This window comes from Daphnia pulex, chromosome 4 (genome assembly GCF_021134715.1).
Source record: "Daphnia pulex isolate KAP4 chromosome 4, ASM2113471v1".
Lineage (NCBI taxonomy): Eukaryota > Metazoa > Arthropoda > Branchiopoda > Diplostraca > Daphniidae > Daphnia > Daphnia pulex.
Window position 1 is genome coordinate 5939318 of NC_060020.1, and position 23219 is coordinate 5962536.

At 40.9% G+C, this 23219-nt stretch overlaps 4 protein-coding genes across 5 annotated transcripts; all 4 read left to right on the plus strand.

Moving 5' to 3' along the window:
* The first annotated feature begins 27 nt into the window (after positions 1-27).
* On the plus strand, positions 28-4896 carry LOC124192762 (probable tubulin polyglutamylase ttll-15). 2 transcript variants are annotated; one of them, XM_046586244.1, is made up of 15 exons: positions 28-255; positions 400-597; positions 745-839; positions 916-979; positions 1408-1527; positions 1703-1841; positions 1915-2005; positions 2112-2275; positions 2372-2547; positions 2608-2732; positions 2809-3025; positions 3105-3641; positions 3715-4027; positions 4097-4514; positions 4581-4896. In XM_046586244.1, the coding sequence occupies exons 1-12, from the start codon at positions 247-249 to the stop codon at positions 3213-3215; spliced, it is 1509 nt and encodes a 502-aa protein (XP_046442200.1). In that variant the 5' UTR covers positions 28-246; the 3' UTR covers positions 3216-3641; positions 3715-4027; positions 4097-4514; positions 4581-4896. The 2 variants fall into 2 exon arrangements, with proteins under 2 accessions (XP_046442200.1, XP_046442199.1); XM_046586243.1 differs by having other exon boundaries at positions 28-124; positions 188-255; positions 3715-4514.
* LOC124192536 (uridine diphosphate glucose pyrophosphatase NUDT22-like) lies at positions 4243-4785 on the plus strand. The gene is made up of 2 exons (XM_046585895.1): positions 4243-4514; positions 4581-4785. The coding sequence occupies exons 1-2, from the start codon at positions 4243-4245 to the stop codon at positions 4783-4785; spliced, it is 477 nt and encodes a 158-aa protein (XP_046441851.1).
* A 646-nt stretch (positions 4897-5542) lies between the features above and the next one.
* Positions 5543-9813, plus strand: LOC124192765 (metastasis-associated protein MTA3-like). Its single transcript, XM_046586246.1, has 16 exons — positions 5543-5742; positions 5868-5935; positions 5996-6089; positions 6151-6572; positions 6639-6756; positions 6817-7019; positions 7088-7235; positions 7306-7480; positions 7552-7664; positions 7728-7966; positions 8122-8143; positions 8209-8322; positions 8391-8627; positions 8700-8786; positions 8874-9351; positions 9503-9813. Exons 1-16 carry the CDS (start codon positions 5715-5717, stop codon positions 9585-9587), a joined length of 2631 nt encoding a protein of 876 aa, XP_046442202.1. The 5' UTR covers positions 5543-5714; the 3' UTR covers positions 9588-9813.
* Positions 9814-11450: 1637 nt separating this feature from the next.
* Positions 11451-23134, plus strand: LOC124192763 (FERM, ARHGEF and pleckstrin domain-containing protein 1-like). The gene is made up of 24 exons (XM_046586245.1): positions 11451-11614; positions 13113-13290; positions 13996-14323; positions 14424-14547; positions 14623-14710; positions 14786-14941; positions 15023-15183; positions 15280-15354; positions 15419-15516; positions 15636-15962; positions 19927-20026; positions 20135-20282; positions 20353-20442; positions 20510-20643; positions 20709-20790; positions 20860-21046; positions 21116-21225; positions 21289-21429; positions 21496-21647; positions 21714-21847; positions 21911-22074; positions 22270-22377; positions 22456-22607; positions 22681-23134. Exons 2-24 carry the CDS (start codon positions 13165-13167, stop codon positions 22772-22774), a joined length of 3279 nt encoding a protein of 1092 aa, XP_046442201.1. The 5' UTR covers positions 11451-11614; positions 13113-13164; the 3' UTR covers positions 22775-23134.
* The last annotated feature ends 85 nt before the right edge of the window (positions 23135-23219 follow it).

Sequence of the window (23219 nt, forward strand, 5' to 3'; positions counted from 1 at the left end):
GACCAAAAAGCCCGGGGGCCGTTTTCGTCTACTCGAATACCTGTCTTTTATTCTCTCTCTGTTGCCCGTGACTTTCAGTCTGCTTCACTGCGTAGCTTTTTCAAGACCGTTCTGTACAGTGCCGGTATATTTCATTTGCTAGTGATTTTGTGTGTTCAGTTCGGTTGATCGAGGTATTTCTTAACAGGGGCCATGCTGGCAGAACGGGATATGATTCATTCTCTTTTAAATCGATTGTAATTCACCATGATGCTGGTAAGTCAGAAATTTGTTTAGATACTGTAAAAGATGTGAAACTAAGTTCGAATTGTTGCTGTTGTCTGCATGATTTATGTAAATTTTAATCTGTTATCTTATTCAATTCTATCTTCTAAAAACCCCACCTCAAATGATGAAAAGAACCGTGCATTTCGCTTGGCTTCCTCGATCATGAGAAACAAATCTGCTGTCTTGTCGATGGTTACCCTTGGGTTTCTTTTTATTACCTTCAATATTTGGAACGTCTTTTATTTGGAAACTAAACCAGATTGCCACGGTGCAACGGGTGCATCTCTAAATACCACTCGGCCTCTTATTTACGCTGCATTTGGAAGAAAGGTATGTTATTTTTACTGTATCTTTTTACATATTATGTTTTTTGTTTATTGGTTTTTTATTTGTATGTTTATTAAGGAGGGGGAGAGGTTGTTGTTGTGCTTTCTTTTTGTTTCTTTAAAAAAAAATTCTATTTAATTTTTTGAATAGTTGGACTCAGGATACTTGGAGCATGTGTTTACCTTATTAGAAAGAGCCGGTTATGTTCGCGGTAGCATTTATTCTTCTGATTGGAATCTTCTCTGGTAAAAAAATCTAATTCTATTTCATTGAAAAGATTTTTTTGCGACATTTATTGACTTTCGGCTTTTGTTATTACAGGTCTTATGAATATCCTTTTAGGGTTCTGAAGGATAAATTGGTGAATCTACCAAAGCACAAAAAGGTTAAAAATAATAGAACATATTTCCTTACATTTTTTTTTATTTTACATATAAAAGCACAGTTTATGCGCGATATTATTATGTCTTCTATTGTGGTTATAGTTACTAGTATTACGTCATTATCGATGTTATAAAAATATGTTGCTTTATGTTTCACCGACGAAATTTTGTTTCCATATTTCGTTGCTGCTGCACTTGCGCTATTTAGGATTCTATCTTTTGAGACCGCTAAGTGAAATATGACAGTAACTTTAATGGACTAGAAAATAGCTACGTCCCACAAAATATTAAAAAAGCGGAATAGAAATTATGTAACACTGAAAGCCACAAACTAGAATTTAAAAGACGTAATTAATCTTAAGTAGCCTATTATGTTAATAGTAATTTGCGTTATTTTGATTTTCAAATGGTAAAATACTTCATTAAGTAGGTCAACCATTTTCCTGGATCAGGATATATCACCAACAAGGTGAATTTGGCTACTTCCGGATTGCCGCACGTTCCTGTGGCTTTCAAAATTCCTCAACAAAAGGCGGAGTTAATTAATTATGTAAGTGATTTCCCATCTTCTAATATTTGGTTCATCAATTTGTAATCTTATCATTAAGTTTAAAAAATTTCTTTACATCTTAGTTCAAATCGGTAAAAAGTATTTGAAAAAATAGTAGTGTAGATAGAAAGTAGAGTAAACTGGAGAAAAGCTTGATAAAAATTTTATGATCTAGGCAAAGAAGAATCCCGAAAGTTTGTTTGTCCAGAAAAGTAACAATCACCGAGGTATCAAAATCCAACCGTTGGTTGATCTAGACTTGGAGACACCAGGGACGTTCGTCCAAGAGTACGTTCGCAAACCTTTTTTGATAGGTGCGGCGCGTTTATTTTAATGTAAGCGACTTAATTTCAACTTTTGTCTAACTGATCATTAAATAACCGGCAGATGGGCACAAGTTCGATATTGGTGTTTATACGATCATTACGTCAATCGAACCACTTAGAGTCTATATCTATGATGGTGACATCCTATTTCGGTATTAAAAGTTTTCCTACCTCCGCCGAAAGATTTAACGAGGTTAACCCGGTTAACCCCTCGTTAAATTATTAATTTTTAAAAATTTCTTTGAATCACGATTTCAGATTTTGTCCAGAAAAATACCATCCTTTTGATGTTAAGAAAATCGATAAATATGTAATTGGAGATGACTATTTACCAATATGGAACGTTTCGTCATTGAAACCGTATTATTCAGGTTTGGGATTCGGTATGAAGGAGTCTTTTAATGCCTACCTTCTCAGCATAGGTACGCTTGTACGGCTTGGCAAGGACATTAAAAAAAAAAATTTCTTGTTTCTCAATGAATTTATACATTTTTAAAAATGAATTTATCTGATAAAAGGTAAAGATCCTAAAATCATTTGGCAGCAAATTGATGATGCGATTCGAACAATGCTGTTGAGACGAGAATTATCCTTGGCATCGGCAAGTTCCAAATTTGCGTCATCTCGTAATTTTTTCGAAATGATTCGAGTGGATTTCGTTGTGGACGAAGATCTCAACGTCTTCATTATGGAAGTATGACTTTAGAAACCGTGAATAATTATTGATTATTAAATTTACAAATTAATATTCCAGGCGAACATGTCACCAAATTTGTCGTCTCAACACTTCCCTCCAAACAGGCTAATGTATGAACAGGTCATCTTCAATGTATTGAAACTGATCGGTATTATTCCTTCTGGATATCCAAATTCAGTCGGGTAAAAAAATAGCTTTGACATTTTCTTATTTCTTCATGGTTTTTAATGTCTTAACTAAATAATTTTTGGGAATTAGAACTGACGATGAACTACTATCGCAGCCCGAAGTGGCGTTTAAAGATTTAGTCGTATTTCCCGAGCGGTGTGCGGCCTCCCGTTGTGCCAATTGTTCCAGTCTTGAATGTAAGCTTTGCAAGCCTTGTCTGACTGAATCATTGAAATCTGATTTGACAGAGGCCTTCAAAGAACACACCCGTCGACATGTATGCCGTCGCGTTGTTCCACCGTCGTTGGTAAGCAGTGCTTATTAGGTCAATCAATTGTTATTTTTGAAATGAGTTCTCTTAAAATTGTCCCGTTGTCATTATTTAGATGCCGGAAGAAATAGAGGAAGGTGTGGACGTTAAAGGTCTAACCGAGATTAACCAACTAATGCATTCCTGGTTTCATGGCAAGTGTCTCTTAGATAGTTCTTGGTGTTAAAATGTAAGGCTAAATTTCAACGTCGTTATAGCCATCTACTGTCCATTTTTACCGTGGTGTAGCAGTTTGATATACTGAATAGATACATTATATGGCTATGCAAATAAAGAAAATTCCTGGTGAATCCTTCCATCCGTCGCAAATCCGTGATCTTACTATTCCTGAAAGATACGATTTCACTTTTCAGCACTCGAGGCGCTAGTTAATTTATTTGTTGTAAAACAGGGTCCTCTACCGAGATTTTATGTAATCATTAGGAACTAACTTCTGTCAACGTCAACGAAATTTGGTAAACCATGGTAAACAATAAACTTATTTGTTAGCGTTTCGTCAAAAAAATGTTTTGACTGAATATTCATGTAAGATTTAATGGTCTTGTGTTCGTGCTTGACTTGCATACATTTTTACTCTCCAATCAATGTTTAGGTACGTAGTTTTTGTAATTTAAGTAATAAACACAGGAAAATAATAATGTCATTCTGCGCTTGTTTTTGAATAGATCATCATTGCTCTATCAAATCGAATAGAACACACATCATCACTGTAAGCACCGGGAGATTTTAGTTGTTTTTAAAAAACCGTTTCTATGGATGAGTTCACTTTCAAAACACAAAATGGGACAGAAGGAGTTGAAATTATCAACTTGAGTTTCAGCAAAATACCCATCTTAAGAAGTCAAACCCAAATACATTTTTCTAGCAGATTTAACAACAAATCTGATATTTGGATAGAAAAATCTATTAAGTTGATATGGAATGAAAAATGTAAAAATAATGATAGGTTATACAATCAATCAAAATTTCGATTTGAAGGTATAACAATTGATGATGATAACCAAGTTGTTTTTAATCTGGGACTAACAACTTACATGGAGTTAATAGGAACAAATTGCAATCCATTTGGGAAGGAGTTAGTTGCGTACGGAACTCGGTGTTTTAACAATAAGCGGTCGTGCTTAGCTGACCCATTGGGTGTAGGATCTCTGTTGTTAACTTCAGATGGCAAATTTCTGTTCTTGAAACGTGCTATGTGGACTGGTGAGGACAAAGGCAAACTAGATAGGCCTGGTGGTCACCCTGAACCAGATAATGTGTCAACATCTATACAGTCTTGGACAGAAGAAGAATGCACTGCTCCAGAAAACTCGCTTCGAATTCGAGAAGAGGTTTTCGACTCGGTTAAATGTGAAATTCGCGATGAAGTTAATTTACCACTGGAATCATTAAAGGACCCTCTACTGTTAGGAGTAGTTCGAAGCCTCGAACGACTTGGGCGGCCGAGTGCTGAATTTCTTGTGCTGTGAGTGCATTTTTAAGAGTTAATTGTCTCACATTTTAAAATAAAATTCTGATCATATATTTGCAGTTGCTCTTTGACATCTAAAGAAGTAGAAAATCTCTATTTGAAGAGTTGTCAAGCAGAAGCTGACGAATCGGTAGATATTGTGTTTCTACCGGAAGAGAAGGTTCGTGGATTGGATTTGGATCAGAGTATCTGGCACAGCCTTACTGATGCAGCTTGTGGAGCAATAAAACTCTACAGTCAATGTTACTCGAGCTGCCCAAGTTAGCCGTTATTTGGAACCTGAGTGAAACTGTTTATTTTAAGAATTATGAACCAATCTCAGTTCATGTTACACACATATATATTATAAATAATAAATACATTTTGAAGTACCCGACAACATTTATTAGATTATTCTTACTATTTGCAGGGGTATGCTATTTGGGTGAAAAACGCACTGCACTATAGTGCAGGCATATATGCCTGCTTAGTGCTAACACCACCTACAACAGCAGGTGCGCAATTGAAATCTTTAATTTTAACTTAAAACGGCCAGAGGGAAAGAGAGATAACTGCGCAAATAAATTAAAGCAATAAAATGAAACCAGTGTTTATCTTATTTTTATTTTATCTTTAAGCTCTCCGAAATTCAGAAGAATCTAAAGAGATACTTCAGAACGTACCCGGTTTTGAGTTCAAATATCTAAATTCGAGTAAGCACATTTATAAAATGCATTGTGCTGTTTTAATCATATCTCAGCTACCTGCACTGTCAATTCCTCGAAAAATTTAAATTCCGGTAAAAAAAATAGAAATATATTAAATTCCTTTTGCTATTTTTACCAATGATTTGTCGTTATAAAAATTTTGATTTCAAGCCATACAAGAACAATTATTTTTCAAGTTACTAGGAAATAACGTTAAAAATCTAGGATACATTTCATTTCTTAACAATCTGCAATCTGGAGCGCGAGCGCGCTTGGCGCTTGTGAAAAATCGAGTTTGGTTTGTTTGGTTGGTTCAGAGAAGGGTTCAGCGTCCATCTAAGATCCGTAGTGCAATTAAACGCCACCCCTAGCGGCAGCTTGGTGCAACTGAAGACACTTGTACCAAGTTGCTTGTACGACCAGAGTTTTTCACTATTCATGATAATTTGACTATATTAAGCACTTTTTGTTGTGAATTACACTAAGTGACGAAGTTTTCTACTGGAAAATGACAACTAATATGTATCGAGTGGGGGGTAAGTGTCTTTATCATATAAGAAATGCCAATGACATACGCCGGGTAACATGTCAAGACTCGGCGCGATGAACAACATTGGTTCGACCGAGTGATATTTATTTATTAATGTGTTGTTAATTTCAGACTATGTCTACTTTGAGACTGCACCCTCCATGCCTTATCAAATTCGAAGGATTGAAGAGTTAAATAAGGTAGGAAGTCAGTGTAATCTTCTTTCACCTGTCAGATAGTATTATTTTGTGTCTATTTAGACATCAAGCGGTAATGTGGAAGCCAAAGTTATGTGCTATTTTCGACGAAGGGACATACCTGCTACCCTGCTTTCCCTTGCTGATAAACATCAAGGTGAGCTTATTAGTTTAACAAATTTAAATAATTACTTGATCTCAAAATGAATTTTTATTAGAATTTGTTGATGGTGGAGTAAATGAAAATAATGGTAATGGTACAGCTAAAACCGATCCAATCAGCTCTCCTGCAAAAGCTGTCACATCACCTACATCAAATGCTGATGGTGCATCTGCTGATCCTGATCCTGCAGTCAAGATGGAAACAGAATCAGATGGTGACAATACTTCAAGCAAAAAGGAAGAAGAAAAAACTACCTCTGTAGTTGAAATTAAAACAGAGAAAGAAGCAGTTGAAAAGGTTGAAGAGAAAGAGCCAGTAGATGAAGAGTTGAATTTGAAACAAAAAAATCAGCTTAATCAAAGAGAATTGTTCCTTTCAAAACAAGTTGAAATTCTTCCAGCAACAAATATTCGTGGAAAATGCAGTGTTACCCTCCTTAATGAGACTGAATCATTTTCGTCTTACATTGACAAAGAGGTATTATACTATTATTAATTCTCATTATGATCAACCACTTTCTAAGTTCCAACAATTAAATTTTAGGACGCATTTTTTTATACATTGGTGTACGATCCAGTGCAGCGAACTCTGCTAGCTGATCGTGGAGAAATCCGCGTTGGTTCCCGGTTTCAGGCAGAGATCACCCCTCTTATGAAAGAAGGTCAATAACTTTACCTGGTGATTATATTCGTAAGAAATACTAACATATATGTCAATACAGGTACTACAGACGGTCGCAACATGGAAGAATTAGAAGTCTTAACGTGGACCCCTGAACACGGGTTATCAGATCGTGAAATAGATCAGTTCCTGGTTGTTGCGAGATCAGTGGGAACATTCGCCCGAGCATTAGATTGTTCTTCTTCTGTCAAACAACCCAGCTTACACATGAGTGCAGCTGCTGCTTCAAGAGATATAACTTTGGTATGTGAACTATGAACCATTTTGAAATTCAAATATTCTTTGCATCTTAATTTTTTTTTAAATTTTAGTTCCATGCCATGGATGCACTACACCAGTCAGAATATGATTTAGGCAAAGCAACGTGCGCTCTCATTCCCCCAACTGGTCCTATTTTATGTCGTGATCAAATGGAAGAGTGGTCCGCCTCTGAAGCAAATCTTTTTGAAGAAGCAATGGGTAATATCGGATTTCTGATGTGTTCCGATTATTTAGTTTACTCACTATCATTTATTTGGTGTTATCACAGAGAAATACGGAAAAGATTTTAATGATGTTCGCCAAGATTTTTTGAATTGGAAAGTCCCGTCCAGCTTAATCGAATACTATTATTTATGGAAAACTACTGATCGCTACGTTCAACAAAAAAGAGTGAAGGCTGTCGAAGCTGAATCAAAACTAAAACAAGTCTACATACCTACATAGTAAGCAATACCAGTACCATACAAATAATTTATTGCATTCGAAACATCTTTTTTGTTTGAATTATTTTTAGTAACAAACCTCATCCCGCTGCAATTGGTCCACCTCTTCCGCAATCATCGAAGAACGGAGCTCACCAAATCGAAATTGGTTTGGGTCCGGGCAAATTTTGTGAATGTTGCGCAGGTAACTCCAATTACAATCGTTTTCGGTCCGGCTTTTTAACTGTTAACACATTTCGTTTTCCAGTTGCAACTTCGGTTCAATGGTACGCATGGAGTCCAAATAATACTGCCTCGTCTGCCGTTCCACCACAAAGCAGATTGTGCCAATCGTGTTGGTCCTATTGGAAAAAGTACGGGGATCTCACCGTATCGAATAAGGCAGCCTTGCCTGCTTCATCCGACGAAGAGTCCAAGAACTTGAGTGGTGGTCCTGAAGCCCTGACATCACGTCCACATCGTTGCACAACTCAAGGATGTGGAAAGGTAGGCCAGCTTCTAAAAAAATGGAGATTTTAGTTCTCCCTTCGAAGTTATACATAACATTTTTGTGTGAATTGGGGAATTATTTGATCTAATATGCACAATTTTTCTTTGGCTCGTGGTCTACCGTTTCCTTCGATTATCCTCGTTCATCGTAGACTCGAACTGCTTTTTATTTGGGTAACATTGATTCTTAATTATAAATTGATAATAGATCTAATTGTTTTCTTTAAAATTCTATACAGCTGTAACACCTACAACGCGGCTGGCTCGAAGGTTTTCTGCTCACTTGTTGCGACCTCGTCATGCTGCACGATTCCCTTTCCTTCCTATCAGCGCTGCAGCGATCCGACAGGATTGTAAGTTAATCTCAGAGTCCCCGAAAGAAAGCTTTTGGTGAAACTATTGGTTTCTTTTAACCTTGTAGTCCAAATGCGTATGGCTCGAAAGTCACCTGCAGAAGTGCAATCTTGGATGTTGCGTGCCCAGAAACCGCTGGCACCGATTCGTCCTCCCAAACGTATACGCGTCGCCGACTTGACTTTCCGATTGGCTCGTGGTCAGATCCTTCCCACTACGGCTACCTGGCTCATTCTGCCTGATCGTTCCTTGCCCAAACCCAAGCTGATGCGTGAAGCTTTTCCAAAGCCTCCAAAAGCCGCCGGTAGAATGATTTAAACAAAACAAATTTGTAATTTGTTTCATAAACTAACTTGTTGGTTTGGCTCCAACGTAGACGGTAGCCTCATTTACGATAAGATCGTCTTACCGCAGCGTGACGGAGACCGACTTAAAAGGCGTCTGGATGACTCACCTTTGGAAGGTAAGTTTTCCAATTTCATTAAGCTGAAACATTTATGAGGACACAGTTATTTTCAATTTCATGTGTTTTCTTAATTTTTGTCTTAAGGTCCTCCCTTCAAACGATCTGCTCGTGAGAGTCCCAGCAATGTTTCTCCACTCTCCGTTTTGGCTCCACTGTCTGGTCTGGCCATGGGAATGAGCGGAAGTCCAACGCCCATCAACGCATCTCCATTTCTACCCAACTTATCTAGCATTTCATCTCTACCAATATCTTCATTGCGACCTAATATTCCGTCAGAGCTCTATGTCTCTGCTTTGACTAATTCTAGCGGTCTTGCTCCCTTATTGCCTGGAACTAAGGGCACTCCGTCACCGTCTTCCGCTATCTCGCCGACAGTAAAGCCCAGTTTGCTTCCGTCCGCTCCGCAGTCACTTACCGCACCCAACCTACTGGCCGGAAGAGGTGCTCGCAGCCATGGATCACGCGGCGGGCTTCATGGGCATTCGGGCGGAAGAATCAAGCAGTTGCCCACATGGATGGATGCACCTGATGACCTCTTTTTCCATTCGACTCAAGTTACCAAGTGAGTGAGACGTAGCCCGATAGTAAGTTGAATAGCCGAGATAACCCCTCCGAGCTCTAGTCATCTAGCATCTGTCACCTGGCGTTTGGGATTTTTATCGCTTGTCTGCATAGTCTGGTTAAAATTTACATTTTCTTCTTGTCGATTACAGGAAACTTCGACGCCAGTTGGCCACACAAGAACTCCGGCGGGCTGCACGCAAACCGTGGCGACCATTGACCCCTCGTAAAGCCTGAACAACCCCCTTCGTCTCCCTCCCTCCCACCCCCACCCCCTTTTTTTGCTGTAATGCATCTCCCTTATCACCCTACATTTGCCTGCCGTTTTCAATTGTTGTAATCTCTTTCCCCTCCCTGATGAATCAAATGGGTCGGCCTCTTTACGAAAACTGGCGTCATGATATACTCGACACAAACTTCTTTTTAACAAATTGCTTCATCATTACATGTAGCATCATCATTACATTCGTGTCTTTTTCTTTTCGTTGCAGATTTGTTGACGTTTTTATGGAAATTGAAAATTCCTGACTGACGTTGCCTCCTGTTATCTTCAATCCGTTTTTTATCGTTTATTTCGGAAATCTTTTCCAGTATGGGGCTGATGGGTGTGTCCATCGTAAAGATAAGATGATGGCCGTAGTGGAAGCTGGGACCCTTTATCAGTAGTGTGGTTGCCGCTTAGCAGTGGTGGTCCTGGCATTGGTAGGTTTACGGTGGTTTGTTTATTGGCGGAGCACACACTTGTCCGAGCAAAAGACCTAAGCTTCTTTCCATTCGCCTGTCAGTCGTTTTCAAGAGTTGAAATATAGCTGCAATGAATTCCTCCCATTAAAATGCTGAGGCAAGGGGGGTTTGGCCCGTTGTGGCATTTGTTTCGGTCGGCTCGGGAGCGATGAACTGAGGACACACACTCCAAGTGCGTAATGCGATAGGATTTTTCGGCTTCGTGCATGGGTTAGGCATGGTTGGATGAAGATAAACATGCGAATAGATCAATGTCCTGCTGTCATTCCTATTGAAACAGTTATTTATCAGCATTTCATTGAGGATCTGGTTATCGTTTTTGCCATATCGTGAATAGTGAGCTGTTGGTTTAAATCACAAACTCATTGAAACTGAGATTATATCGTCGCTTGTCACGCGTGCCTCTGTTTGAGACACGCCGCTTTCCCGTTGAAGCCAACCAAGTAGAAATATGAAATGACGTTTCCTCCTGTTTGGCTGCGTATTCTCATGCTTTATTCCCCTATGAATGTATTCCGGATTTTTAAAAAATGTCATTTCATTAAGCCGACTCCACCTCGTTTGACGCCCAGAGTCCAGCCGGGTGGGTATTGAAGGGATGTTGTTTAGATGTGTTGATTGATGTTCTGCTCTCTTGCTTTCCAAAAATAGTAAGCCAGCTCATACAATCGTCCACACACACGCGTGCGCACACGTAGGTAAAGAGCGAAAAAGGGTCCCCCCTTCACTGCCGGAGATGACGGGAGTAGAAGACGAAAACGCAAGAAAGAGAAAGCGTTGTAACATATTTTCTTGTTGGGTGGTCCGGTCAAATGAAATAACTACCACTAGATGTCCAGAGAGAAAGAGACCTGCTGGATGGAAGCTTGTAAAAAGTAGAATAGAATCGATGTTGGTGGCCGGCATATGAAGAAGAAGCCAAGCGGGAGGAGAATGTTCCCGGGTCATTCCCGGACTTTTGTAACTTCTGTTGGGAGTTAATAGCTACCGAAAAGAAAAGAAAAAGAAGAAGAAAAAAAAAGAACCATTGCCCGCAAGGGTCAGCAACATATAGCCTTTAGCTTGGGAAGATCTCCAAGACGTGCCAACTGTTTTCCAAGACACTCCATATTGACCGCTGACGGATGACTTTCTCGTTCGGGTGCGCACATAAACTCATAAATCGAGATAAGGGCGTCTGCTCGCAAACTGAACCACAAACCGAAAACATTTTTTGAACCTCTTGGGTCTGTGTTCTCTGGTCTGGTCTCTGCACCTACTTTGGCTTGTGTGAGTTGAATGAGTAAATGAAGAAGAGGTGTTCCCCCATTCGACAAATACGGCGAGCTGGCAACAGCGCCGAACCGACTCTAGAGTGTATATTTATTGGGTAGGGGACTGGAGGAAATTTCAGAAGGGAGAGAGAGAGTATAGAGTCGGTAGTGTTTGGTGTGTCAAGCGGGATTTTGCACTCATTTCCAATGGTATTCATCGTCCGTGGATTGTGTGAGCCGTTTTGACTTGCATCATAATCGTTCCAGGTACGTTGGTGATTTCAAAATTGCAAAATACCTAGAGAATATCGATAGAGAGCCTCCGTGTCTCACAGCTGCAAGGAGCCTGTCACAATCCCCACCCTTTTCACCTGAAGCTTGAGCTCTACCGCTTTTCGTTACTGTGCTTCAAATCCTTCAATACTTAAGAAAGTGGTGTAGCCTTGTTTCTTAACAGGATTGTTTTTCTTCTCTTTCTTCAGGAGGTGAGGAGTTCAACTAAAGGAAATTATTCTGTCAATAAAAGTGTCTAGCCAGAAACTTGCTTGCAACGATATTGAATCCTTGTTCCAAGTTGCAATTGTTGGACCAGGTTCAGTTAGTCCAGCTAGCTTAAAGGCGCATGTTTACGAGTGATCAAAGCTGCACCAACCTGATGGTGATGTTTACACAATCACTCAACAAACAATAAGGTCCCGTATTAAGCCACTTTCAGATTGGACCCCTCTCTTTGTTTATACAAGCACCTGCCTCAGCTGGATATTGTTTATCGTCAAATACTAATAATATTGATATAAGGAAGCTAATGGCCTGAGAAATGTTGGGTATTACTGAAAAATCACCAAATGATAAGAAGCAGTTTGTTGATTTTGAGGTGATTAGCACCATAAAAAAAAGAGATAGAAATCCAGCACAAACTGCAATTAGTCATCTAAAGTGAGTGACAGCTATTTATCACAATGTGGACGAACATTTGCGTCTAATATTGCTCGTTTCGAAGTGATAGAAAACATTTTTTTCCCCTTCGTGGTCTTTATGAGACCTTAATTTGTCTGGAAACCTCTAGTAAGGTCCTCATTCTCACGCAGCTGCCACGGGTGATACGTCTTGTCTTTTCGAATGCTTCATTTGGCTCCTCACCAATGTTTTTTCCCTCATCTGTGTCTCTCCCCCCCACCCTCCCTCCCATTCAGCCTCCTTTTGCTCTTGTGTCGAGCGTGAGAGAGGGGGGAAAAATAAGTCTGAAAAAGAAGAAAAACAAGTCAAGTCTCAGCATGGAAGTAACGCTGAGCTCACACAGCACACAAGTCTCGAAAAGCAATCACCCGATTTTCCCGGCTTCGACGCCGGCTATTTTTAGTTTGGCAGTTAACACGGTTCACTCCTCCTCCTCCTTCTGTCTTCTGACGTTCTACACGCGCGTCCGCCCCACGAAAAAAAGCTGTCGTTGTGTCAACCGGAAAGACAACTTTTTTTTTCTTTTTTATATTTTTCTTTTTACATTTTTGGATGTGTCCCCACTCTCCCGACTTTGAATTGACTGTTTCCCGTTTCGGAAACCAATCGAAAAGAAAGAATTTCTCAATCCATCTTGTAGACGGCATTCAATCTCGGGATTCTTTTCATCCCGAATGTTTGCGTAGTAGGCCTCGACACTCTAGTGCTGCTGTCGCTTCGTCTGTATAGTTATGTTTCGGGGGGGGACTTTTGTGTGACACGTCGATATCTGCGGTGTATAATTGATTATCTTTTTGTCTTTTTACAGTTTGATTGTAGCAAGAAGGCTCATCACTAGCGGCTGAAAGAGAATTTCAGCCATGGATGGAACGACAAACGAGACCGGCCGGGGTGGCTCCTCTCCCAATCTCTCCAAGAGGTCGAGCAAGATTCTCGTCGTCCGTGTTCAGATGCTCGATGACACAATCACCATGTTTCAGATTCAGGTAAACGAGAAAAAATAAAAAAGAGTTCCCGACTTTCCCACCCTTGTCGAGACCACAAGCGTTCGACGGGGAAGAGGAAGTGTCGCCGGAGGAAGTTGGGAGGTCAAAGGGCTAATATCAGGACACTGGGGGGTGGAATGTATTAACGAACTTTTTTTTTTCTTTCTTTCTTCCCCCTCTTTCTTCACGTGGAGTTTGGTTATCCCTACTGTGTGTGCGGGCGCACGATCGTGTGTGTTAAGCACACTACCCAATTAAAATTTACCTCGCCTACCATACCCAATATGGAGTTTTCTCCTCACTTTTTTTTCATTTTTGAAAAGAAAAACCTGTCGAGTTTTTAAAACTCATCATGTGAAAATTCTTGATGCTTAAGAGTGTAAGATTGAACGCGGGAAACACCCATAAATTTCCACCCTTCTCCACCCTTGGTTTTGTGCCCCCTGGGCGGTGCACGTGATTCAGGTCGGATAAGCACGATACGGCGTTGGCAACGGCCAGGGAATCCAGTGCAATCAAGGAAGTGTTGAAAATGGTGATTTCCTTCATGCGTTGAATCCAGCGTGCATGTCGATGCACGCGACAGGCTCCATTTTCGGCTACCCCCATTGTTAAATACATTAAGAGATCGATACTATTGAGGGCGATGTAAAGCTTCTTCTTGATTAACTTTTGTTTTTTTCTTTGTTCTTTTAAATGAAACAGGCCAAAGCCATGGGCAGTGTGCTCTTTGAGCAGGTCTGTCAACAGGTGAATCTCTTGGAGTCCGACTACTTCGGATTGGAGTACACCAGTTCGGAGAACGTCAAATTTTGGCTCGACTTGGAGAAGCCAATGAATCGACAGCTGGAATTATCCCTGACTGACCCGCTCCTGCGTTTTGCCGTCAAGTTTTACGCTCCAGATCCCGCTCAGTTGGAGGAGGAATTCACTCGCTATCTCTTCTGTATGCAAATCAAACAGGATTTGGCTCAAGGCACTTTGCAATGCAACGACAAGACGGCAGCTCTCATCGCATCATACCTGGTTCAAGGTGCGGCATCCCTACAACCCTGACCCCGCCCAAATGACGTGGCATTCAATTCGACGTTCTATAAATAACATACATGTTTTGATATTGATTTCCGCTGCAGCTGAATGCGGCGATTACGTGGCAGAGGACTATCCCGATCACACGTATCTTTCGTCTTACAGATTTGTACCGCATCAGGATCCGGAACTTGAAAGGCGAATCATGGACAACCACAAAAAGCACATGTAAGTTTTATTACTCAATAAATGTCCTAACTATTAGTCGGTGCTGATTAAATGTGGGCCGGGGTGTTTCTCTAGTGGACAATCACCAGCCGAGGCAGATCTGAACCTCTTAGAAACGGCCAGGCGATGTGAACTCTACGGCGTCAAAATGCATCCGGCGAAAGTAAGTTTTTCATTACTTTTGGAATGACGTAACGCGTACGCTGTTATTAACTTTTTGTTTTTTCGTGTGGGAAAGGATCCTGAAGGTGTGCCATTGAATTTGGCAGTAGCTCACATGGGAGTTTTAGTCTTCCAGAATTTCGCCAAAATCAACACATTTTCCTGGGCGAAAGTGAGAAAGTTGTCGTTCAAAAGAAAGAAGTTCCTAATTAAACTCCATCCGGAAGCGCACGTACGCCAAACTTTTCGTTTTATTTTTTATCTTTGTTCCTTTTGTTTCTCCGGTAATGACCAGTAACTATTGGACTTGCAGGGAAATTACAAAGATGTTGTGGAGTTCTGCTTTGAATGTAGGGACGAATGCAAGAATTTTTGGAAGAAATGTGTCGAGCATCACGGATTTTTCCGTTGCCCGACGGCCAAAAACGAGCCGCGCCCTAAACCGGGTGTTTTAAGCCGCGGCTCGTCCTTCCGGTAAGTTAGAAACTTCCCTTTTTTTTTTAACCCTGTAAATAGACTTGACGACCTTACGACATTTCCTCTCTTGTTTCGGTTTCACCCTCCGTTTAGGTACACTGGACGCACACAAAAAGAGATAATTGAATTCGTCCGGGAAAACTATGTCAAACGGCAATCTTTTCAAAGGTTTGTGCTTCCGCTTTCTGTTTTGATGCGTTCTGATGTTTGACCGTTATTGAATTTGTTACAGATCCCAGTCCTTCCGGCATACAAGCCCCCTCCATACCAGTGGAGTGGGTACGAGCTTATCTGTTCATCCGCTCCTGCCCGTTGGCGACAATGTTATCGGTAAATTATTTTCCCCAAATAAATAAAGGGTTTGTAGTAGCCGTGTGGTTTCCTGGCAATTATATTTTGATCGAAAAAAAATACTAAAAATCCATTTTCTTTTCTTTCTATTTTTCTAGTGGCAAACGATAGTATGTCGTGTGGTTCGGTAGCCGCCATTTCAGATTCGCGAGCTCGAAGCATATCGACGCCGGAGCGGACGGAAACTGTGGATGTGCACCGTTCGCGAGAGCCGCGATCGATGAGCGGCCATCGGGATGTTGACGTTGAAAGAGAGATGGAAGTGGAATCGCCCATCACTTCCAACAACTCTGCGTCATCTTCCAGCCCGCATCATCCGCCCTATCACTATCACCAACAGCCGTCGCAGACGCCATCCGGGGTCTTCCACTCATTGCCCCGGACGGCCGGTTCATCTTCTTCAGCGCTGCCGTCGCCCTCAGCAGGTCAGATCCAAAGTCCATGTTCTAGTCCCAGTCTAACAAACGACCCCGACCGAGGCAGCCCTTTACCCGTCCCCCATATCTCATCCATGCAGCTCCTGCAAACCAGTAGCGTTAGGTCACAATCGCAGAGCGGTGGTAGCCAAGATGATAATAGCATGTGTTCGAGCGAGTACACAGATCCCAACACTTTCCCAACAGAGGTAGCGGTCGGCAAGGACATGACCAATATGACCATTTCGGCTCTTGAGGATCCCGTCTCGAGGGACTCTTATGAGCTGCTCTCCGAGTCTGAACCGATTTTCTTCTCTCCCGATCGCCTCATGAAGGACGAAGAAGTCCCCTACATCCTCCACCGTCGGCTACAAACCTCAAAGATTTCCTCCAAGTCTTGCGAGACGGTTATCAGACTGGAAGACGCAGGAGGCATTGGCGGTATGGGCGGTCTGGGCCTAAGGGAAGAGGCTAGCGCAGATGCCGACAGTGTTTCGTTTCATTTCCAGCGTAGCCGAAGTTTCCGTTCTCTGCGAGAGAAGACGTACCGTGAGAAACCGCATGCTCTGTTCGCTCGCGCCAGGCTAGTCGAGATCGATTTGAACGTGATCGACCCCCAACCGCCCGCTATTAAATCTCTATTCCGTCCGAAATCGATCGAGTTTGTCTCGTTTCAAAATCTTCCCCCTCCCGACGCCTTTAGTAGCCGAGACGATACGGTTGATCCCGTTCTCGTCGACGACGCCAATCCTCTCCTTGTCGACGTTGAGTTTGTTCCCTCGCATTTCACCTCGACTGCGGCCGAACCTTCTTTCCCGTTGGTGGTTGACGTTGACAAGGAAGAAGAGCACGAAACGTCTGCAGACGAGGACGACGAGGCCGAGGAGGAAAAGATGTGCAGTCTCATGAGCCAAGTGGAGGAGGACGAAGAAGAAGTGGCAGTGAAGACTGCCACGTCTTCAGTCAGCGTCGAGCATCCAGTCGAAGACCAGGAGTCGGCCATAAGTTATTTACCGGCCGAAACTGAAGATGACGAGGCTCTGACAGCCGACGATGTCCGCGATGTTGATTTTGTCTATCAAGACACGTTGAGTAGCACTAGTCTGGAAGAGCATCTCATATCCGAAGACCAGATTTTCGAGTTTGTGAACGAAGAAGACGGCCTTCCGCATCCCGACAACCATCAACAAGGTATCGAAAGTATCTACGACAGGATGGCGAGTATCGAGTACGTCTTTCAAGCTCACGTCCTGTCACGTATCAGCGAGCACTCTTGCGACTCGAAACTTTCGTCGGACGATGGCGGCTGTGTGGACGTTCACCAGGAGCAGAACAACACGATGAGCGATGTTAGCAGTAGCTTTAAAGCGTCTGAAGCCGCCGCCGCCAATGCCCAAGTCGACGAAGCCATAGTCGATGCCCAAGTCGAAGAAGCAGCAGCAGCAGGCCAAGACGTCCTAGTCGATGATAGCGCCATGCCTCTCTGTTGCTTACCCCCGCCGCCTTCCTTTGAGGAGACTACTCCAGTCAACGAGACAGTCATTTTCTACCCTCCTCCCTATCCGATGACGATGATGGACGAGTTCCCTTCTCCTCCCAGTTCGATTGATAACCTGCCAGACGAGGAATCTTATTCCGATAGCTCCTCGTAACACACACGTATGCGATCAACACACACACCACACATATATACGTCCGAATAACACATAGAGACATTCTTGCTTCCTCAACACTCCTCGGTCGGAGATCTCGTCTTTTGATTATTCATGATATTTATTCATGGAAAAGAATAACCAGAAACAAAACAAAACAAAAAAACCGCGGTGTATTCGTTTGTAGCATGAACGTCCATCTCCTATTGATATTTCTTTATACGACTATTTCCCTTTCCAAGTTGAATGTATTATTCGCAGACAGCCAACATGAACAAAACAAAAAAAAAGTTGCCGGCCAGACTTTCTCCCCCACCTCCTGCTCTTTTTTTTATTTTTAATTACTTCTTTTGGGTTTTTCTTCTTCTTCTTCTTCCTCTCATTTTTTGTGTTCGGCTTTGGATTGATTGAGTGATAGATTGTTCGGTAGGTGTCAGGTCGTTTTATCGACTCGGTTGTACACGCTGCTTGAAAACACACCTCCTTCTTCTCATTATGTCTATCTTTCCTCTTCGATTTCTTTGGCGGTTACGGGGGAGGTGGTGGGGCTCGGCTCAATGCGACATGGTGGCGATCGGCACAAGCTTTTGCTGTCAATTTTTTTACTCCATTTATTTCTGATTGATTTTCAGATTTTCTCTCTTTTTTTTTGCATGAATTGAGTGGGGGAATGGAATGTTTATATGGAACAAACTCCTATTTTTTTTTATTTGTTTCCTCTCGTGTCTGTTAAACATTTTAAAAATTTTAAAACAAGAATGTATGGAATCGTTAGATTGGTTACAAAACGAAAAACAAGTCGAGCAGAGATTCCATTTGGGCGTAATGTTTTATAACTACCTATAGGCCAAGCGGCGTGGCTCCGTCAAAATGGGCTCACCCTGCCTCGATCTCGACCGGCCCACTACGGCCATTAATGTGATGTTCTTACCAATGAACACGTCATCTCTCTAACGCTTCGGAATATAAAAAAAAAAAAGAAAAAAAAAACTTACACAAAGAAAGAAATGAAAGTTTGACGGAGTGTTTCTATTATTACCGGTGTGTTGAACTGTGCCGCCAACGCGTCGCTCCCCGGTTGAATCATCTCCCCCCTGCAACCCGTTTGACCGTTTTATTTTCGTTTCTTTCACATTCTTGCCAAAGGAAAAAGTGTCGTACATTCTTTTTTTCGTGCAATCTTTTCTTTTCACTGTCTCTTGAATGGAAGCTGTACGCGGATAATGACTCGTGTTTCTAATTGTGGGAGTATGTGAATAATGGTGGCCCGACTCCCTTTTCGAGAATGGGAGGAGTTTGGATCAATACCAATCTCAATCAGTCTTCTAGTCGTGTTGTTCCATAGTCATCGGTAGCGCATTCCATTGTTTCGTTTTCTAACTCGTTGGACAAACTTTCCCCGCCTCCTGTTGGTTCTATTATTTCCCCAACTCCTCTGTCTTTATTAGACTCAATTTTCTAAGAGCATTAACGACTCCCTGTGATTGTTTCGATCTTTTACGATTTGACGAACTTCATTGATCAAGTAGCGAAAAAGAAGTTTTCATCAAACTCTTCCCCCCTCTTTATTCGACTAGAGACTTTCAGCTCCTTCTTATAATATAGTTTTGTATTCTTTGAAAAAGTTGTCTCAATTGTAAGAACTTGCAATGGATCCCCGCTACTTTAATTATTTTATTTTTTTCTTTTTAAGCGAAAGTCGCCAAAAAAAAAAGTCAAATCATTTAAAGTTTATTTATTTTCCTTGCGTTTGAAGTCTGGCCGGTTTGAATCCGTTTTATCTTGAATATTTATTTTTATCATTATTTTCGGAAATCCCCGTTCGGTTTATCTTTCGAAGAAACGTTTCCCCACATTTAGTCGACCTAGAGTCATTGATATTACACATCTAATTGCTCCCAACCGATGAAGGTTTTTATAATTCATAAAGGAGAAGAAAAAAATACTCATGTAATAGTGTCATAGTGTACCCTTCTTTTTCGGGAGCGGATTGCTTCCTATTTGTTTGTTAACGGGAGATCCTGATAAAAAAAAAAGAAAAACAAATCCTGTTCAATACAAATCAATGAATTGTAACCTAGCGCGTCTGCTTTCTTCTCTATTCACTAATCTTTTTCCCAAAATGCGAACTAACATGCTTGGATATTATGGCGGGTGAGTGCTCTCCGTCTCAATTTAACCTCTATCAATGTCGTGTCGTATGGTACTCGTTCCTTTCCCGTATTTAGTTTAGACTTATTAGCCGTTTATGTTTGTTGTGTTTCATTGGAATGACGATCGTGAAACTAATTCTATTTTTATTTTTCTGTTTTTATCATCAGATGAGGATCTGGTTGCTGGTCAACTACGTGAAGAGGAAGAAGAAGAAGAAGAGCCCCAAGTAAAGGAAACTACCGAACCGGTTCATCAAAGCAAATCACCGTTAGTGTCTTTTTGTTTCGTTTTTCTTTTTTTTCTTTTTTTTTTTTTTTTTTTTTCGCGTTACGTTTGCAATGTTTTCAATTTCGAAATTTTGGAATTTTCTTGTAGGAATGGAGTTGCCGGGAAACTACCTTCTCCCCCTCTGTCGCCGTTGTTGGGACACTCGATTGAAAACAATAACAATATTAATAATAATATTGGAAACACATCGGCGAAATCCAGCAATGGGCCTGTGGAAGGTGAAATGCGCCGAAAGGTATGGATTTGTAATGTTATCCGGGGCGTCGGTAATCTTGATGTTAACTTTATTACTTGAAATTCTACAGCGCCATCCAACTGAAAAAGCCTATTATATCGCCAAAGAGTTACTGATGACTGAACGAACATACAAGAAGGACTTGGAAGTTATCGATCTGGTAAATTGCATCGTGGCAAAGTCATTGTTTGTTGTGCTCTTAATTATTATTTACTTTGTCTTTCTAGTGGTTTCGTGACGAACTCAACAAGGAAGAGTATATGCCGGAAGAGGTGCTGACTCTTTTGTTTAATCACGTTGATCCACTCTACGAACATCACACCCTTTTGCTCAAGGAATTGGAGCATCGCATGGCTGCCTGGTAAATTCCCTGAAAATTTCTTTTTTTCTTTTGTTAGAAGTTGTTTTCTGACTTCTGTGTAACAGGGAAGGCCGAACGACTACATTCACCAAAGGGGATGTGCATCGCATTGGAGATTTGTTGCTTAAAATAACCAGTAAATTGGAGGTATAATTAATTTGAACCAAAATTCAAATAAGAAATGCTAAAACTACATTGTTGGTTTTTTTTCTTTAGCTTTACAATCGCTACATTGAAAAACACCGTCTCATTCTGGAAAAATTAGAGCAGTCCTTCAAGCGGAATAAAACATTTGAGCAGATTTATCGCGACTTTGAAACACGCAAAGTTTGCTACCTCCCTCTAAACACGTTCCTGTTACGACCACTACAGCGCATCCTGCATTATCAACTCATTGTCGAACGTAAGTTGCAATAGCCAGTGTACACAAAATGTACGCACCGTTCTATTGGTTTTGTTTTGTTTGGTGCAGGCCTTTTGAAGCACTATGAACCAAATCACATTGATTATAATGACTGCACGCAATCCAGAATGCAAATGGAACATATCATCACAAACATCACTCACAACATCCACGCTACAGTAAGAAAAACGCAATTTTGTTACTTTTCATGTCAAAACTTTAATTGGCCTTTCTTTTTCCAGGAAAACTTTGTCAAACTGGTTGAATTGCAACGAGACTTGGTCGGGATTGATAATGTCGTTAACCCCAATCGTCAGTTTCTCCGTGAAGGTTGCCTTCAAAAGCTCTCCCGCAAAGGATTTCAACAGCGCATGTTCTTTTTGGTATGTTTCTTATCTTGTTTTGATTGATTGAGGTATGCGAGTGCTAACTCAAACCTGTTTTTACAGTTCTCTGATGTCCTTTTATACACTAATCGAACTTCTGGTCCGCAACTGCAATTCAAAGTTCATGGACAGCTCCCTTTGCGTGGTGTTATGGTCGAGGAAAGCGAACCCAAGATGGGCAATCAATTTTGCTTCACCATCTATGGAGGAAATAGGTAAAATACATTTCTAGTTTTCAATTTATTCTGGTGAACTTACCAAGATTTCATATCGCTTAACAGGGCCCTTTTGGTAGCTGCAAATTCGCAAGAAGAAAAAGATAAGTGGCTCGAAGACCTTGTTCAAGCCGTCCAGGCAGCTAGAGAACTCTCCGACGATGCGTCCAGAATAAATTATTTTTCGTTGAAATCGTGCAGTAAGCTAGCTTTATATTCCCTTCAATTAACGTGGCTTGCTTATTATATCACTTTCTTGACAGGTTCTTCTGAAGAAGTGCTTGATAAAACCGGTGCTGCCGAAGATTCAAGTGTCGGCACCAATGGGAAAGAGAGAACACAGCAGCAAAGGAGTAATACAACAGTTCATGTTTGTTGGCACAGAAATACGTCTATCAGTACTCGAGATCATCTCTTGGCACTTGAGGTATTTTTTTATTCCTTTTTTGTATGGGGCTTTTTTTATTCCTTAGTTTGTTAATTGAGTTTCTGTTTGACTTGTTCTGACACCAAACAAGCTGTGTAACGAATTCCTACTTATAATATTTTGACGCCAATCCATTCGTTTCTTTTTTGAATATCGAACAATTAAATATGATTCTTCTATTTTTTTAAATTTCAGAATCAGCTTAGTGGGTACCTCCTGCGTAAGTTCAAAAACAGTAATGGTTGGCAAAAGCTCTGGGTTGTTTTCACCAACTTCTGTCTCTTTTTCTACAAGACGTTTCAGGTAAATATCGTGAATACTCAACAATTAAAATTATATTCAAAATTGATAATTACTTTTCTTATTTCTGTTCTTTGTTAGGATGACTTTCCTTTAGCCAGTTTGCCTCTGCTTGGTTATTCGGTCACGTCACCGAACGAGAGGGATCACATCCAAAAAGAATTTGTTTTTAAACTACAGTTTAAAAATCACGTTTATTTCTTCCGAGCCGAAAGTGAATACACCTTCAATAGGTAAACCAAAAAAAGCTCGATTACTTGGTCTTATCAAATAATAAACGAATTTATTAATCGATTTGAAAAATAGATGGATGGAAGTAATTAGCAGTGCTACTCAGCACTCTGGGCGATTACGTCTGTTCAGCCGGAAGGAAAGTGAAACGGTCTCTCCACGTTTTTAAATGTTGGGATTCTGTCTGTCAACAGCGATCCATTTAACGAAGCCGATTGCCATGCATGTTTTATTTCCCATCAACCCTCCTAATTGACTCAAAATAGTAACTAATGTATTGCTTTTTAATGCCAAGCACAAAAGTACTGTGCAGCTAGATGGCAAGCTATCCATAACCTTTTTTTATTATTATTCTGTTTTTTGTTTTTTTTTTGTTTTTTTTACTGCTTCGTATGCTGGTTACCGATTTTAGAATCATCTTCCTCCCCTATTTTCATCTAACTTGACAAGTGTATTGATTTTTAAACGAAATGGTGTAAATAACAAAGGCCATCGTTAAGGTGACATAAATACACCAGATATTCTCGAAGTGAACGTTTTACTTTACGTTTTTGAACGAACATTATTAAATTTTTATCGAGGAAATGCAGTTGTCATTTTTTTGGGCCATGCTC